Source organism: Myodes glareolus, chromosome 11 (assembly GCF_982192425.1).
Source record: "Myodes glareolus chromosome 11, mMyoGla1.1, whole genome shotgun sequence".
Lineage (NCBI taxonomy): Eukaryota > Metazoa > Chordata > Mammalia > Rodentia > Cricetidae > Myodes > Myodes glareolus.
This window is the reverse complement of record NC_142036.1, coordinates 72,536,147-72,552,842: the sequence shown is the minus strand read 5'-3', so window position 1 is coordinate 72,552,842 and position 16,696 is coordinate 72,536,147. Positions and strand designations below refer to the sequence as shown.

General features: G+C 42.0%; 1 protein-coding gene across 1 annotated transcript in view; it reads left to right on the top strand.

Annotated features, from left to right (window-relative positions):
- Scfd1 (sec1 family domain containing 1) overlaps nt 1-16,406 on the top strand; it is a 78,043-nt gene extending 61,637 nt beyond the window's left edge. The window contains exons 20-25 of the mRNA XM_048415428.3: nt 3,845-3,898; nt 7,942-7,994; nt 9,771-9,804; nt 10,374-10,439; nt 13,327-13,395; nt 16,214-16,406. Of these exons, the coding sequence (XP_048271385.1) occupies nt 3,845-3,898; nt 7,942-7,994; nt 9,771-9,804; nt 10,374-10,439; nt 13,327-13,395; nt 16,214-16,237 (300 nt within the window). The 3' untranslated portion in view covers nt 16,238-16,406. The remainder of the gene's footprint in view (nt 1-3,844; nt 3,899-7,941; nt 7,995-9,770; nt 9,805-10,373; nt 10,440-13,326; nt 13,396-16,213) is intronic.
- Nucleotides 16,407-16,696: the final 290 nt, after the last annotated feature.

The window sequence follows — 16,696 nt, the reverse complement described above, 5'->3', positions numbered from 1 at the left end:
AAATCCTGTTTTAAAATCTGCTCTGTTATTTGTTTAAAAACTGGGGAAAATGAGTCAATTGAGAGGTCAGATGTACACAGAGAGAAAATCCAGAGGCCAGGCGCAGAGCACAAAAGGTCAGAGACCTTCTGGTGGCCAATAAACAAGGCAGCCTGGCCTACCCCGTCCGGGCTCTCCTGCCCTGCCACTCTGTTCAACCCGATGAAGAGGGTCGTGACATAGCCACTGCGCTGTTGCTAAAGAGGCCTAGTGCTTTGGGCCCCGTGTCCCTGTGCTGGGATTAAGGGTCAAGCTGCTTGCAGCACTCCCAATCAGTTATGGCAGATGGCAGGGGTTTCAAACAGTTTGCTGGAACATCAAAGAGAGCTTGCGCTGTGAGCTCTGTGACTCACGTTGCAAGGGAAAAGTTAAAAATCCGTGCAGAACAAATCAAAGTAGGCCGGCAGAGACTGTCCGAACCTGTGTATCCCGGGAGGCGTGGAGGTTATGGCTGAGGGAGGGCTCGTGCCAAGCTGGCAGCTGAGCCGGGGAGTGGGGGATGTGGGGTGGTTCTTAAACCAAACGCTGGGCGCCAAATAATGGCAAATCAATCCCACACCAGTTAGGTTTTAAAGGGGGTATTTATTTTGAGGGGTAAAACTTACATACACACAAACCGTCAGGAAAGTAGCCTAGTCGCTGGAGCAGGAGCCGGAACCAAGCACCGGAACCAAGAGGCAGAGCCGAGGCTTGCCGCTCTTTTTTAAAGAGAAATATGCCACCCCCTAGTGGGCTGGTATTTCAGCGGCTATTGGCTGAAGGAGCGGAAGGCACTCCCGCAGCACCGTGGGCTCGTACTTCAGCGCCTATTGGCTGAAGGAGCGGAAGGTACTCCCGCAGCAGTCAAACATGCTTCATTAAAGTGAGCAGGAGTGGAGATAAGATGTTGATAGGCTTCCTTTTAAACCCAGTTGCATTTGGGACATAGAGTGAAATATGGGTAGTCTGTCTAGCAGTGGCTTTATATTAAGGGCTTGTCTCCACACTTTCGGGTCATAGGGAATGGATGTAAGCAGACTTGCACAAGTTTGCAGCTCTCTGGTGAAATTGAGTGTATGTGGATGGGGATAGATGTTATAATCCTAGTTTGTTCATTTTTATTGCTATGAATACACAGTGATTGAGAAGGAAAGTCACGTCAACATTTTATGGCTTCCTCATTCATGATATGAGAGCATTGGAATTAGTCTGTAAATTTGCTTCTAGAACATTGATATTTATCCCCTAGCCTCTGTGAATTTGTAGCATCTGCATATGTTCCATCTTTCTTACTTGTCACTTTCCAGCACCCTAATTGGAACAGCAGCGACCCTGTCTCCAATCCTGCTCCCATCATGGTCACCAGAGCATCTTCCCACACCCAAAAATACAAAGTTAGAAATGGCTACCATGGAGCAATCAACCGTATCAGTGAACTAACTCTAGGAGATTTGGAAACCTTCCCTCCTGTGGCTATGCAATACTAATATCTGGGGTTTGATTTTTATGGATATTTTTCTTTTTTTTTTAAAGGAATTACATCATTAGAGAGGTTAACATGGGTTTTTAATCTAAACCTTTCCAGTAGCTAAAATCATAAAACCAGTCTTAGGGAATAGATTTCCCACTGTATGTATGTATGTGTGTGTATGTATATATGTATGTATGTGTGTGTGTGTGTGTGTGTGTGTATGTATGTATGTATGTATGTATATATGTATATATATAAATTTCTGCTTCACGAATTATTTCTACTTCATTTAGAACCAGATTTTAGAAATAATCCCAAAGTTATAATTTGTTATGAATGGAACTCTGCCTTTCAAGTCTATGTCTTAACCTTCTGGTAATTTAAAAAAAAAAATCAGTTGCCAATTAACACAGTAGTGTTTTCTGCCAGACATGCTAGCCCAGGCCTTTAATCCTAGCACTGGGAGGCAGAAGCAAGTGGATCTCTGTATTTCCTAGGCCACCCAGGAAATTTCCATATGTAGCAAGTTCCAGAACAGCCAGGGCCACATAGTGAAACCCTGCCTCAAAAACAAAAGAAAAAATAAAGTGATTTTCATTTTATTTCTACACAGCAATGTCTGAGAATAAAGAGGAATATGCTTAGAACATTTTTCATTTAATTAATTTTATCTGTGCTTTATTCCGTGAAGTTTACAAACTATGACAGCTGTTCTGTGCACAGTTCTACTTGCTGTGGTCCAAGTGGCTACAATCCAGCTATCCAGTTTTCCTAGAACTCAGAGTTCTTCCTGCCTCTGTCTCCTGAGTGCTGGAATTACAGGTGTGCACCACCCAGCCAATCCAGTTTTTCCTTCAGTAAAAGTTTGTCCCAGCTTAGCTTCAGCTGTCGTTTAATACAGCCTGGAGTCTTAGGGAGTCTGTGAGAAGCTATCCTGATCATGTGGAAAGGCCAGGCTCACTGTGGGTTTCTGTACCATCCGTCTCAGGGCAGGTGGTCTTGGGCTGTGTGATAGCCAGGGATGAATGTATCAGCAAGCAGCCTTCTCTGTGGGTTCTGCTCTCCTCTTGAATTATGACCTGGAAGTGTAGGCCACATAAACCCTCTTTTCCGGGTTGCCTTTGGCCAGAGTGTTTATCCCTGCAACAGAGAGGAAACCAGAGCAGAGTTCTGTGTGAAGAGACTCGGTGTGTAATAAATTTTCCCTTTGGTTACTGAGACAGGGATCGCCCTGGTAGCCCAGGCTGGGCACTACCATGTCAGTCCTCCTTTCTTAGCCTACAGTGTGTGGGATTGCAGGCGTGAGCCAGGACACCTGCCTGCTTTGTAAATTGTGAACTCGAGCTTTCATCTACACAGAGAACGGCTCAGGGGTCAGTTGGTGTTTTCATAAGCCCCGTGCCTTCTGTCTATGAAGATGTGTTTCCTTCCTCGTTCTCTACAGCTGAAGGCTTCCGTTAATCCATGGCCATCTGTAGATACTGACAGAATGATGAAGCAGTAGTAGTTGATTATTGTCACCAATAGAGATCATAGGAAAGCGTAAGAATTATTTGTGAGCTCTTAAACACTTTTGCTAGGAAGACATTTTTCTTAATTTATAACGTACTTGTTGGCAAATGCATCATTTGTAACATGGCTGTCAAATACAGAGTGAGATTTAATTGTACCCTCCCTGAAAATCTCCTATGGTACAAGAACATTCATCATAAAATTCAGCTTAAATGCCCAAATTTCTAGTATTTTCAGACTTAAAAGGAAACTCCTGACTTGTTACATACATGTTCCATATTTCTCCGTACTGCACAACTCTAGCTGTGCATTCGTATTCAGAAAGATGAGTGAGAGCTAGGTGTGAGGGGAGAAGGGGACGGACAGCCTTCAGCTTTAGAAAATGCTTACGTTTTCCTGCCCTGGAGCCTGTGTATCTTACTTATTACTATGTATGTGTTTGAGTATTGGCCACATCTCGGATGGTGGTCAGGAGACTAAAGGGCTCTTATACAGAATTGTATTTTTCAATGAGAACTTTGGATGGTTAGGTTATTTACATCTGTGACATCTTAATTATGTACATAAACTTAGGATGTGTTTAATGGAAAGCTAAGCATGTTTAACTATAGAGTGATTGGGGTTGGAGAGATGGCTCAGCGGTTAAGAGGACCCGGGGTTCAATTCCCAGCACCCCCATGGCATCTCACAGTTGTCCATAACTCTTGTTTCATGGGATCTAACACCCTCAGACAAATAGTCATGTGGGTAAAACACCAGTATACATAAAGCAAATTATTCCAAAAAACTAGAGTGATCAAGTTGTTATTCCAGCATCTAACAAAACACTCATGTCTTCCACAGAATCTACCTGTTACGCGAATTTTAGACAATCTCATGGAGATGAAGTCAAACCCTGTAAGTAACAATTAATTATGTAAATTCTTGGGTGTATCAAACTGACTGAAAGGTGATAAATCCAGATTGACTCATTTGTGCTTCTAATTACTACTGAGCATGTGCGAGAAAGAGTCCATATTCCCAATGGCATCTTTCAGCCATTGTCAGATGCACAGAATTGGGTTTTCTTGGCTACTACAACCATTCTGACAAGGTCTCCTCTGAATTAAATATATACTGAATCGTACATGTTTTAATGTTAATGCATCCTAAAGAACACATTTCTATAAGTGAAAAAGAACCAGTGACCATCAGGTGGTGTAATGTTGATGTGGGATGCCTCTCTGTACCATTGGCTAATAAAGAAGCTGCTTTGGCCTATGGCAGGGCAGAATAGAGGTAGGCAGGAAAACTAAACTGAATACAGGGAGAAAGAAGGCGGGGTCAGACAGATGCCAGAGTCTTACCAGTAGGTCACAGCTTCGTGGTGATACATAGATTAATAGAAATGGGTTAATTTAAGATGTAAGAGCTAGCTAGAAGTATGCCTGAGTTACAGGCCAAAGAGTGTTGTAACTAGTATAGTTTCTGTGTGATTATTCGGATCTGAGCAGTTAGGAAATGAACAGTCAGTCTCTGTTTACATGATGTAAGGAGAAACAGTGCAGTTTAAGAAAATTCAATTAGGCGAGAAATACATAGTAAAGCTTCTGAGTATTTCAGATGGCTCTGAATTCCTCTGGGCCCAACAAGAAAGTCAGAATAAACAACAGATAGCATTTGCTCGACAAATAGTTCTCCAAACTCTCTATGAGCTGGGCGCTCAGGGAGGTGGTGTTTCTGGGAGTCACGCAGAGCGGCACCGTCGGAGCTCTGACTTCAGTCAGACTGCTGTAGGCTTGGCAGTGAGGGGAGGACTTCAGACCTGAGAAACTGAGAACAGAATATTGAGACCAGTGTGACTCTTTTAGTAATTGTTAAAATATGGTTATGGAAACTAGCAAAAACAATTTTTAAATTCACTCATGTGGAAACTGAAACACCAAAAAATGTGCAGCTGCTGTTATGAAAATTATGGAAAAATTATACACAATAAATTTAAAAAGATTCTGTGTTTAACAATCTGTAAAGATGGCTGGGCAGTGGTGGTACACAGCCTCAGTCCCAGCACTCGGGAGTCAGAGGCAGGCAGATCTCTGTGAGTTTGAGGCCAGCCTGGTGTAGAGTGAATTCCCGGACAATCTCCAAAGCTACAGAGAAATCATGTCTCGAAAAACAAAACAAGAAAGAGAGAGAGAGAGAGAGAGAGAGAGAACAAATTTGTGTAGATGGCAATGATATACAGTGCAATTGCAACTAACTTTGACTCCTAGACTAAGAGGCCCTCAAAAAGAGGCGTGAGTTTATGACCATTTGTCTTAGAAAATACCTCATTACGCTCAGTGTCCGTCTGAAAGATGGCCCAAGCATAATAAAGGTCAGAGTACAAATGAATGCAAAACTTCAGGTGACAAGCGCATATAGGATGAAGGCCTTGTAGGTGATTTGTTACTCTTCCCCATCCTGATGTTCTGTGCAGACCACTAACTATGATAGCAGGTACATGTATTGTGTGTGGGTGTGCAGGAACCACTCCGAATTTGTACCTCAGAAGTCATTTAATCCTCAGTTAAACCACTAAGAAAAGTGCTCTTTTTATTTTACTTGTGTTACAGACAAGGAAAATAAAAGATGAGGTCAGTTAACTTGCTAGGGGTTATACCACTGATAAATAGCACTTTGGGGTTTTCTGAGGCCAGAGTTCTACTATTATACTGTTAGTAGGAACCGTGTGCCCTTCACAGACTCACAGAACTGTAGAGGTCATTACAGGTCATCTAACAACAGAAGAAAGGTGGCCGGAGATAGGTGGCTGCTTCATGCACTGGACTTGAGATCCAGCCCCGCTCTCACCCTGGTCCTAGTCGCAGCGGTTCCTTCCACGAGCTCTACGATAAGCACGTGAATGGCTAAATATGAGTCTTACACAGATGCTTCGCTGTCACTACTGTTGAGTTTATAGTCACAGACAGATCTTTTCATTAGAAGAGATACTTTTTCTGTTTTGAAAGCATTTCCTCATCCATCTGCTATGTCAGGTAGCTGTCTGCACTCCCGTTCCTCTGTTGTTCGTACATGAAGTTAGCAAAGGACAGTAAGGTGAGCTGGCAGGTGATAGTGACTGACTGTAGCATCTCACCTTAGCTGCTTTCAAATCCTGGAGCACGGACTGGCATGTAGCTCAGGTGGTGGACTGCTTGCTTAGCATGTGCAGGCTCTGGGGTCGATCTCCAGGACCATGTGAACCTAGCGTAGCGACAGGTGCCTGTACTTAGTACTTGTGAACCTAGCATAGCAGCAGGTGCCTGTACTTAGTACTTGTGAACCTAGCATAGCAGCAGGTGCCTGTACTTAGTACTTGTGAACCTAGCATAGTAGCAGGTGACTGTACTTAGTACTTGTGAACCTAGCGTAGCAGCAGGTGCCTGTACTTAGTACTTGTGAACCTAGCATAGCAGCAGGTGCCTGTACTTAGTACTTGTGAACCTAGCATAGCGACAGGTGCCTGTACTTAGTACTTGTGAACCTAGCGTAGCGACAGGTGCCTGTATTCAGTACTTGGAAGGTAGGAGCAGGGGAATTTGGAGTTTGAGGTCATCCATGGCTACACAGTTGGAGGCTAGTCTAGGCTATATAAGATGCCCTCCCATTCTGATTACATGTGTGTGCACACACATGTAGTCAGAGGACAACTTGTGGTGGCTCTCTCCTTTCATCACATGGGTCCTGGGGATCAAGTGCAGGTCATCAAGCTTAGCGGCAAGTGTGACTTGCTGGTCACTTACGCTTAGTAAGTGTTCTCCGGTGTTGATCTGAGTACTGACCACCAGGTCAGGAAGTCCAGCTAGGAGGGGTTTCCCCGAGTGACATGTGAGGAGTCCGACCACACTTGGGTGCTGTGTTAATCTAGAGTCAGAACTGAGTAGTGGCAACGTGTGTGCATTTGTCCTTCTCCAGGTATCCAGGGCGGGGCTGAATTGTTCAGTTTAAAGACAGATCAGGAAGTAATTATATCATGAAGTAACGGACTGTACTTCACAATTCCTTTACTATCAAGAAGCTTCCAATTTAGCATAAAATTTGACAACCTCTAGAGTCGGGAAAACTTGAACAGCTAGAAGTGTGTGGGTGACTTGGTCTGGGCAGACCTCACCTGGACTAACCTGAGGACATGAACTAACATTCATATCGTTATCTGTAGGAATCCTGATGTGTTAGGTGGGGAAATGTTGGCCGCATATACACTTGATATCCAGTATTCAGTATTATCTAAATTTTTAATTCTAAATTCTAAAATTGATCTGGTTCCAACATTTGCACATAAAGGACTGAGCCTCTTATATATATCTGTATACTCAGTAAAGTTCTGGACACAGAATGACCAAGTCCTAAACAAAGACCCTGGGCATTAAAACTGCATGTGCAGGTGGTTCACATCCTAGAGTTCCTACCTTTATTACTAAATATGTGACCACAGAAAAGTCACGTGGTCTCCTATCATCCTAACTTGCCCATCTAAAACTGGGCTAAAATAGGAACTGCCATAGCCTGAGGATTAGTGCATGGTTTCCTGTAAAGCACTGAAAACACAGCTTCTTAACACAGAGACAGTCGCTACAGTCTGTGAAACGGGAAGGTGTGCTACATACAGCTTCTTAACACAGAGACAGTCGCTACAGTCTGTGAAACGGGAAGGTGTGCTACATACAGCTTCTTAACACAGAGACAGTCGCTACAGTCTGTGAGACGGGAAGGTGTGCTACATACAGCTTCTTAACACAGACAGTCGCTACAGTCTGTGAGACGGGAAGGTGTGCTACATACAGCTTCTTAACACAGAGACAGTCGCTACAGTCTGTGAAATGGGAAGGTGTGCTACAATAAAATACTGTGCTGAACCATGACCTTCTAAACAGAAACCTCATAGTCATGGCAATATATTTTATTTTTGTTTTTAATAGGAAACTGATGATTATAGATACTTTGATCCCAAAATGCTGCGGAGCAATGACAGGTAAGGATCTTTACTCTTGGGTGGTACTTGTTGTCTGTTCCCTCTGAGAATGGAATAACGTTGCAAAGACAGCCTGCTTTCTACTAACATTCTGACTGTGGGAGACCAGTTAAAAACAGTGCACTTTATCACAGGCAATTATGATTAGTGTCTTGCTGTTTTCCCTTAGTATATACACAGAGAAATAAAGTTAGCTGTTTACTATTTGTGAAATGGTGTTATCATAAGCAAAATAGGGAATTTAGAGAAAGTATTTTTAAACAAATATGATTACTGGGCTAAATGAAAAGAAAATAACTGTGTTGGAAACGTACTTAAGGTGGTGTTTGTTGTGTGAAATCAGTGTCCATGAGAAACAGTTTCTGTAAAGCACTTATGGCAATGAAACAACTCACTGTATAGTGTCTGCATTTTATGGAAGACACAATATGGTAATTGGCTTATGTTACTTTTCAAGGGCTAATTCATAGTAGTAAGAAAAATAACCTAAAAGACAGCTGACAGAGAAGGAAATAACTGGATATCCCTAGCAGTAAAACTTTGGGAGCAAATTCCTTGCCTGTACCTGATGTTGAAACCTTCAGCACTTTGTATTTCTCCTCCTCACAAGCATTCGCATCTTTGTGGGTTGTCAGGACCGCTGATCTAGCTGCTAGATTATTAGGTAATTTCAAATATTGTTCTCTTTTCTGAACTTAGCAGAAGTGCTGTTTCGTAAGAACTTCCAATAATAGCTGTCACTGACAAGAGAGAAATTTGCAGCGTATTATAGAACAGGGAATGGGGACTGAGCACAGTGGGACAGGGTTTCCCTTTAGGGGTGACGAGAATGTGAGATTGGATACACTAAAACCCACGGTCCTCGCTTCACAAGCGACTGTGTAACTGTCTGGGCTAGTAACTCTTCCTGGCAGATGGCTAAGCAGGAGCCTTAGAAGCTGAGAACTGTTCAATCCTGTGTCATATATGTGATAGTCAGAAGGAACATTAGCATTGCTAAAGCATACAGGCTCAGAGCTTTCTTTTTGCGGCCTTTTCCTGAGCTAGCCTATCCAAAACCATGATTATTAATAACTCGTGGTACTGAGCTATTTAAGTCTCCTGTCTACCTCAGGAAATTCTATTGAGAATTTTGATCAGGTGGCCATTTAGCCATTTCTGTGATGTATGGACTATTTAAGCAGGCTGTAGACGTGAGGAAAGATGGCAGAGGTGCGCTCAGCTAACAGTTAAACTCTCCTTATCACGCTGTCCACGCTTGTTTGTTTAATGCTCAAGTGTAGCTCTGACATGTGAAGGCTTGGAAAGATGTGTTTAGTAAAGAGTTTGTGGATGCCAGTGAAGTGTTTTCACAGTGTATGACCTGTGATAAATAAGAGGCTAGAGCAGTATGTCTCCTCCCATCTTCTCTTCCATCCTGAAGAAGATGCCCCAGGCTGTATAATTGTTTGAGTGTGGTGAAAATTTAACTCATGACCTGCTTTATTGCTTCACCTGGTCCCAGCTTCCTTTCCTTGGCATAGATGCTGTTGGTCAGCCTTCTAGAATTCATGTCAAAGTTGCTAGTAGGTCATCCCATTCCCTTTTAGACATTGAGATGTCTACCTTCTAGCGCCTTCCTCTACAAAGCTGAAGAACCCCTGCTTCCCAAGAAGGTGGACCTGGATCCCTTCTTAGTGCTGCTCACACGTGCACATGAACATGTTTTCCTATACCCGCCTTTCCTGTAATAGAAGCCAACGATGAAATTTTCAGTGCAGTTTCTCTTTATTGCAGCTCAGTTCCTAGGAACAAAAATCCATTCCACGAGGTAAGTTTTATATAACCTTCTCTGCTCTTAGTTAATTAACAGTAGTCCTGAGGCAGAATGAGTTTGTCATGAGCATAGTGACCAGTGCTTGGGCATTTAGGTAAATCCAACTCTGCACATCCAGGATACTGCCGTCAAGTCCTCAGCAACTCTGTTGCTCTGGTTTTCTAAGAATGACAGAATAGCAAGAAAGGAGTCTTTTGTATCACAGTGAGAATTTTACATGTGGAATTCCAGCGTCTGTGAAGATGTGACTGTATGTTCATTTGAATACAGACACTTCTCGTTTTGAGTGCCATGTTGAAGTTGTACCGTGGGTTTTCCAGTGTTCTGCCTACAGCAAATAGTATAAAGATTCAGAGCTAACCTTCAGCAAAAGCTTCTGCCCTCAGTCGCTGTTGCTTGACTGGATGATGCAGTTAGACTTGGAAACAGCCCTGGACTTAAGGGTGCAGCCTTCTGTAGCCTTGTCTCAGTTTCAGGACAGTTCCTAGACTCAAGGCCTGCTACTTGAAAATTAAAATGTGTTTAACTGTTTCTTCACCTTTTCCTTCCACTTGCATTTTTAGGCTATTGTCTTTGTGGTAGGAGGAGGCAACTATATTGAATATCAGAATCTTGTTGACTACATAAAGGTACAGTTGGGTCATCTCATTCTGTCACTTGGTGGTGTCAGTTTCATTGTCCAGCACCTATCCTGACCTCTGCATAACTACTTTCTAAGAGGTGTCTTTTAAGTTCTGTGTGTGAGCAAGACAGTGGCACAAACCTAGAGTCCCAGCACCTATCCTGACCTCTGCATAACTACTTTCTAAGAGGTGTCTTTTAAGTTCTGTGTGTGAGCAAGACACAGTGGCACAAACCTAGAGTCCCAGCTACTTGGGAGGCCAAGACAAGAGGATCACTTGAGCCCAAGAGTTCGGGGCTAGTCAAGGCCACCTGGCATGATCTCATCTCATAAAAATAATAAAAATTAAAATGCCATGTATAGAGAAAATTGCTGATTTGCTGGTTTTCTTGTTACATTCATTTTTCTATTAAAATTATGCTGGATTAGAAAATAATATATCATGTGGTTATTAAGTCTTTGGGTGCTCCCTTGATATATTTTAACTATTTAGAGACCTCAAGCTCCTATTCCGAGTGTTGTCTCCCTTGAAATAATTTATAGAATTCATTTACCTGACTAACACATGCTTTACACTTCAATCGTATTAACATCAATCAGCAACATACTTCTAAAAAGCCTTTCAGGTAGCAAATTAGAAATAATGGAATCCTACCTTCAAGTCACAAGTGACAGAAAACTAAAAATACATGAAGTAGGAAGCCTAATTTGAATACCAAAAAAATTCTATAAGCCGGAGAATTAGCTATTGTTATATAATAAAATGACATTTTATAATTATTCAGTTTTTGTTGAGGTATGATTGGTCATTCTTTACCTAAGGCATTAATAGAAACTGTGGTATATCAGGACCACACACCTCCCAGGAATTCTTACTTGATTGCTTGTCTTCAATCATGCACACAAATGTGTTTTTAAGAATCAGTATTGGGGTCCCCAGTCTTGCACACAAAAGAGCTTTATTTTACATGCACACATATGTGCAGGCTAAAGAATAGGTTTGTACTGGAACATTTGGTAAGCAATTTACACCTGATTTATTAGCTAATACAAGTGATTAGTGTTTTGCTACTTACTGTCTTTCTGTTACATAAAAGGATGTACAAACATGGTGCGCCGAGCTGGGGAGAAGGACAGAGCAGAGTAGGCGTCCCAGCTGACCTGGACAGAGGGGATCTAGTTCTCTGCTCGGATCCAAAGTAGACGAGGGCAGCCTACACTGATGTACCAGCGTTGTGTGCTAGGAACTGGAAACGTTAGTGGTTTGTGACTGGTTTCTGTCACATTCTTTTGGTTTCTGCTGTTCAATACTCATGGAGCCTAATTTTGTTTACATAGTCAGAAAGAAGTAAATGGCTTCTACATGAGTAAGACCAGGGTTCTTCTTACTCAAGCGTGTGTAGAATATTTCTTGCTGAATGAAGTGTATCCTGTACTCCTGGGATGGTACTTTGGCATACTGTCTGCCCTTGCAGGAATGTTCTGTATGGCATCAAGAGTTGTCCCAGTCATGTGACCTTTTGCACTTTGCGTACCAGCCCTCCTCCCTTTTAAATGTAACTAAGCTACTGCTCTTGTTTGATTTGTTCCTGGAGATGGGCCAACTAGGACTGGGTTTGTTACAATTTTTGTTTATTTTTATGTGTATGGGTGTTTTGCCTGCATGTATGTTTGTGTACCACACTTGTACAGTGCCTGCAGAGGCCAGAACAAAGCAGCAGAGCCCCTGGAACTGAAGTTACAGAAAGCTGTGGGCCGCCAAATGGTACTCGGAACCAAACCCAGGTCCTCTGCAGAAGCAGCAAGTGCTCTTAACCACTGGTCCATTTCTCTAGGCCCAGCGACTGGACTTTTGGTTTGTTGATTGGTTGGTTAGTTTTTGTTAATTTTTTTTTAAAATGGGGTCCAAGCTGAACTAGGACTTGAGGCAGTCTTCCTGGCCCAGCCTCTCAAGTGCTCTGGTTACAGCCCTGCCTTCCATATCCTGCTTTTAAGTCATGTTTTGAGCCAACGTCTACTCAGTTTATGTGTCACAGAAAAATTACTTTTTCTTGTATTACAAAACCACTATATTGTTTCCTTGATTTTATTGAGCTCTACATTTTTCTTCCATCTTGTTTCTTGGTGGATTACCAAATTAATTTGATATAAATTTTGTGTACTGTAAAGAGGAATCTTAACTCAGCTTGATGATAATGTACTTAAAGAGTATGGGCATAAAGAACTGACTGACCCTCACCAGGTGTGGTCACCCGGCTCCCAGCAGGCTAAGGCAGGAGATAGAGAGGTCAAGGCCAGCTTGAGCTAAATAACAAGATCCTGTCTCAAAAGAAGAAAAGGTAAATAAATGAAGTAGTTGCTTGAATTCTCTAGTAGAGAAATTTTGTATTTGCATCCTAATATTCTATCTACTTCAGAAATAAAATTCAGGTGGAATGGATGCATTAACAAATGCAGTATTACACAGCAGGACTGAAGATACAAGCCCACATCATCCTACTTTCAACATAAAAATTCTCTTAATATTTTCTTCAGTAGCGCAGATCTGAAACAGTATTCATCTACGACTATATAGCGAGTAGTTGGTCCTATGAAAGATAACAATACCAGCATGCCATAATTTACTACTATGAAGGAAGGAAAAAGCATCCTTGTGCCCACTTCCACCTCATTCCTGTTTAGGCAGTTTAGGACACGGACACACACACTTTAAATATACCACCACCACCACCACCACCACCACCACCACCACCACCACCACCACCACCAGCTGACAAACAACTTTTCAGAGTAGCCCCCTCCCCAGAATGCCCAGCAGGCTTTTTTTTTCCTGAGAATGCTTACACTAACTCTTTTTCATAGTTATATCTGAGTTCTGTGTCTTCTTTTTACAGGCAAAGCAAGGCAAGCATATTTTATATGGCTGCAGTGAGCTTTTCAATGCTACCCAGTTCATAAAGCAGGTAATGTGTGCCTCTGTAGTTGGCTCTCTCTCCTTTGAAAACTGTCACTTATTCAACTGAATTTAAATCAGCTTAAACAAAACCTCCTCTAGCTGTAAGTTTCACCATGGACATAAAGACAACTCTGGTAAGTAACATTGTTAAAGGGTTAATAATCTCAACTCTTTTGAAAATGTAATATTTAAAATTGAAATATCCAAGTAGACCAGGTTGAATTCAGCATTTCTAAAATTCCGTCCATATGTCTGCAGCCAGGCATATCATAGTTGGGTCTCAGAACTCTTGCTGATCAACAGCATGTGCTCAGATTCTGTGTTCGTTTATTTCCCCTTGAGTGGGGGTGTCCTCTATCGCGTGATGAGAGGTGTTCAGATTGCTAACTAGGAGCCTAATGTGGTGGCTCATTCCTGTGCACCAGCCCCGCAGAGCTGTGTAGTATGATCTTGTCTCAAAAAAAAAAAAAGCACTAATTAGAATTATTGAATTCTCTTTCTCCTCTTAGCTCTATCAATTGCTGTATTGGGTTTTATTGTTTTTGAGACAGGGTCTTATGTAGCCCAGGCTAGCCTTGAACTCACTTTTCCTCTCCCCTCTGTTTCTGGTACTTGTTTATGACCCTGGTCCCAGCGTTACAACAGTGCTAGAAAATTCTTGTTGCCTAGTGATGCTGGTGTAAGCAGAGCTACTGTGCGCTAGTCCCAGGGAAGCGCAGCACACAGTTCGTGTGATAGCTGATAATGGAGCCAGTGCTCAAGTGTGCTCAAGCAGTGAGCGTTTCAGACGTCTGCAGCTCTCTCCTGAGCCTTCACATGCTGGGCCCTGGAGTCCTCCGATCTCCATTCATGGTGAATGCCCAATAAACTCTACCACATTTAATCTTGTTTGTGTGGATGCAGACATACAGCTGTAATTTAATGGAAAGGTTACTTGGGTGTTGGTGTCCCTGTGAGGCCAGAAGCCAGCATCAGTGTCTTCCTCATTAACTCTCTACCTTGTGCTTTTGAGACGAGTTCTCTGACTTAACCCAGCAGTCACTGATGCACTAGACGCAGCTAGTGCTGAGATTGCTGGTGCGTGCCACCAACTCAGCTTTTCCAGCATGCTGAGAGTCTGAGCTCGGGCCCTCATGTCTGCACACTTTTTATCTTTAATACTGTGTTTTTACTGTACTTAGTTAGGCATTGTTACAACTGCATACCATAATATAATAACTTACTAATTTTATTCACAGTCTAGGAACAGTAGCGTTATCATTATAACGTAGCTGTGTGGCAGGCTTATCCCATGTATGTTTCTCTGAGTATACTCTGGGGTTTCCATGATGATGAAATCACCTAATGTTGCATTTCATGATGTGTCTCGTCATTGAGTACATGCTTTATATATTGACCCATAAATTGCTAAGGATTCTGTTTCTCAGAGTAAACCATTTGTTTTCTCTCTCCCCATTTTAATAAATTGTTCCTCTGTTCTCTTTAAATAAGATAGTTAGCAATCCAGAATTTTTGTTTGGGTTCTTTCTTCTTCTCCTTTAGTTTTTCTCTGCATGCATATATATAATTTTTGTGAGCCTATTTTCTTTTACTTCACCAATGGTAATTATTGATGCTTTTATTAACATTGTAAGTTGTGACTCATTAGAACATGTTGAACTTACCTGGTTTTTTTTATTACTTTGCTTCCTGAGCATCATAGATTTGTGGTTTGATGAATGAATGCCGTTTCTCTAGAGAGTGCTTACTTAGGGATTCATTAAGCAGTTATTTGGTAATACTCAAACTTTACATGCATCTCAACCCCACCCCCTTGGCTCTTTCTTAGATCCATGACCTCTGACCTCTTTCATTGTTGCTACATACATACATATATGTTCATTCTCTTCTAAACACAAATGGTTCGGTCCATATGATGTTACTTGTATGCTTATGATTTCAGGGCTCAGTGAGATTCTGCCCCCCTCCCCCCATAAACTGTTTCTTCAGTAGTAGCTCAGATCTACGTCTCTCCCATCCAGGAGTGGTTTCAGTATAAGTGTGCACAGCATCTGCCATACACTACTTTCTCAGATTTCTCCCTCACTTGTTGCCCTAAACACTGCTCTGATTCTTCAGGCGAGATAATCAACTGCAGGATTTCTGTCAGGGGTCTGCCTGCCTTGTGTAGCAGCAGTTACGGCCTCCTTTTAGACCAAGAGCCACAAAGCCAAGGAGTCACCAAATGTTTCCCTCCTCAGCATAAGTCATCTCTAGAATCTTCTTGTCTGAAGTTGTCCCCTGCCTTTGGAGAGTTGACTTCTGTGGTCTCACTAAGCCCTTCACACTGTTGCCTCTGAAGAGTTGGTCTGATAAGAGTTAATCTAGCCTTCACAAACTGAAGTGGGTTTGTCGTCTGCCCTTAGTGATTCTTTAGGAATATAGAAGTATTTGACATACTGTTAGCACTTTTCTCTTTATAGTTTCATACTGAGTTTAATATCTATTACTTGTGCCTAGGGTTTGCTTATAATGTTTACATTTCTGTGCCATGACAGTGTTACTTTTGAAAAGCATATGTTAAATTATGTTGTTTGTTGAAATTAATGTTCTAAACCAGGTGGTAGTGGTGCACACCTTTAATCCCAGCACTTGGGAGTCAGAGCCAGACGGATCTCTGTGAGTTCAAGGCCAGCCTGGTCTACAAGAAGTAGTTCCAAAGCTAAAGAAAAACCTTATCTCAAAAAAAAAATTAATGTTCTAGAACTATGTAATAAGTAGGAAACCTAAGTTTTTGTGATTCAAAAATGGAAAATTATATGTATAAATTTTTTCTTTCATTTTAGCTGTCACAGCTTGGACAAAAATAACACAGAAGAACCGTGGTGGAGCAGTCGGTTTGGACAGATGTAAAAGGAGCCAGATGTGTCCTTTTCCATCATACCCCTAACAGTGCAACCTGTCAGAATCATTCATTTTTAATAAATTCTATACTTCATAGACTATACTGATTAATATAATAAACCATTTCAGAAATAACTTGGCTTATCGTACATTGGAAACAAGGAGAGCCCTATGGAAGATGCTTCAGTGGGTTAGGGGTTAGGGGAATCAATTGGAGTTGTGTGTGCTGATGTCACACACTCCAGTGTTCCTTTCCTCTCTGTATATTTTCATCATAACTCTACCTTCTCCAGTGCTTTCCACGTTGCTTCTGGATCTTTAGGTGGAGATTTTAACCACCACCTTACTATGTCTTCCTCCTCTGGCATGCCTATTTACTGTATCAGTAAAGACTGCTATTTATAGTGCAGATAGAGCAACATGTG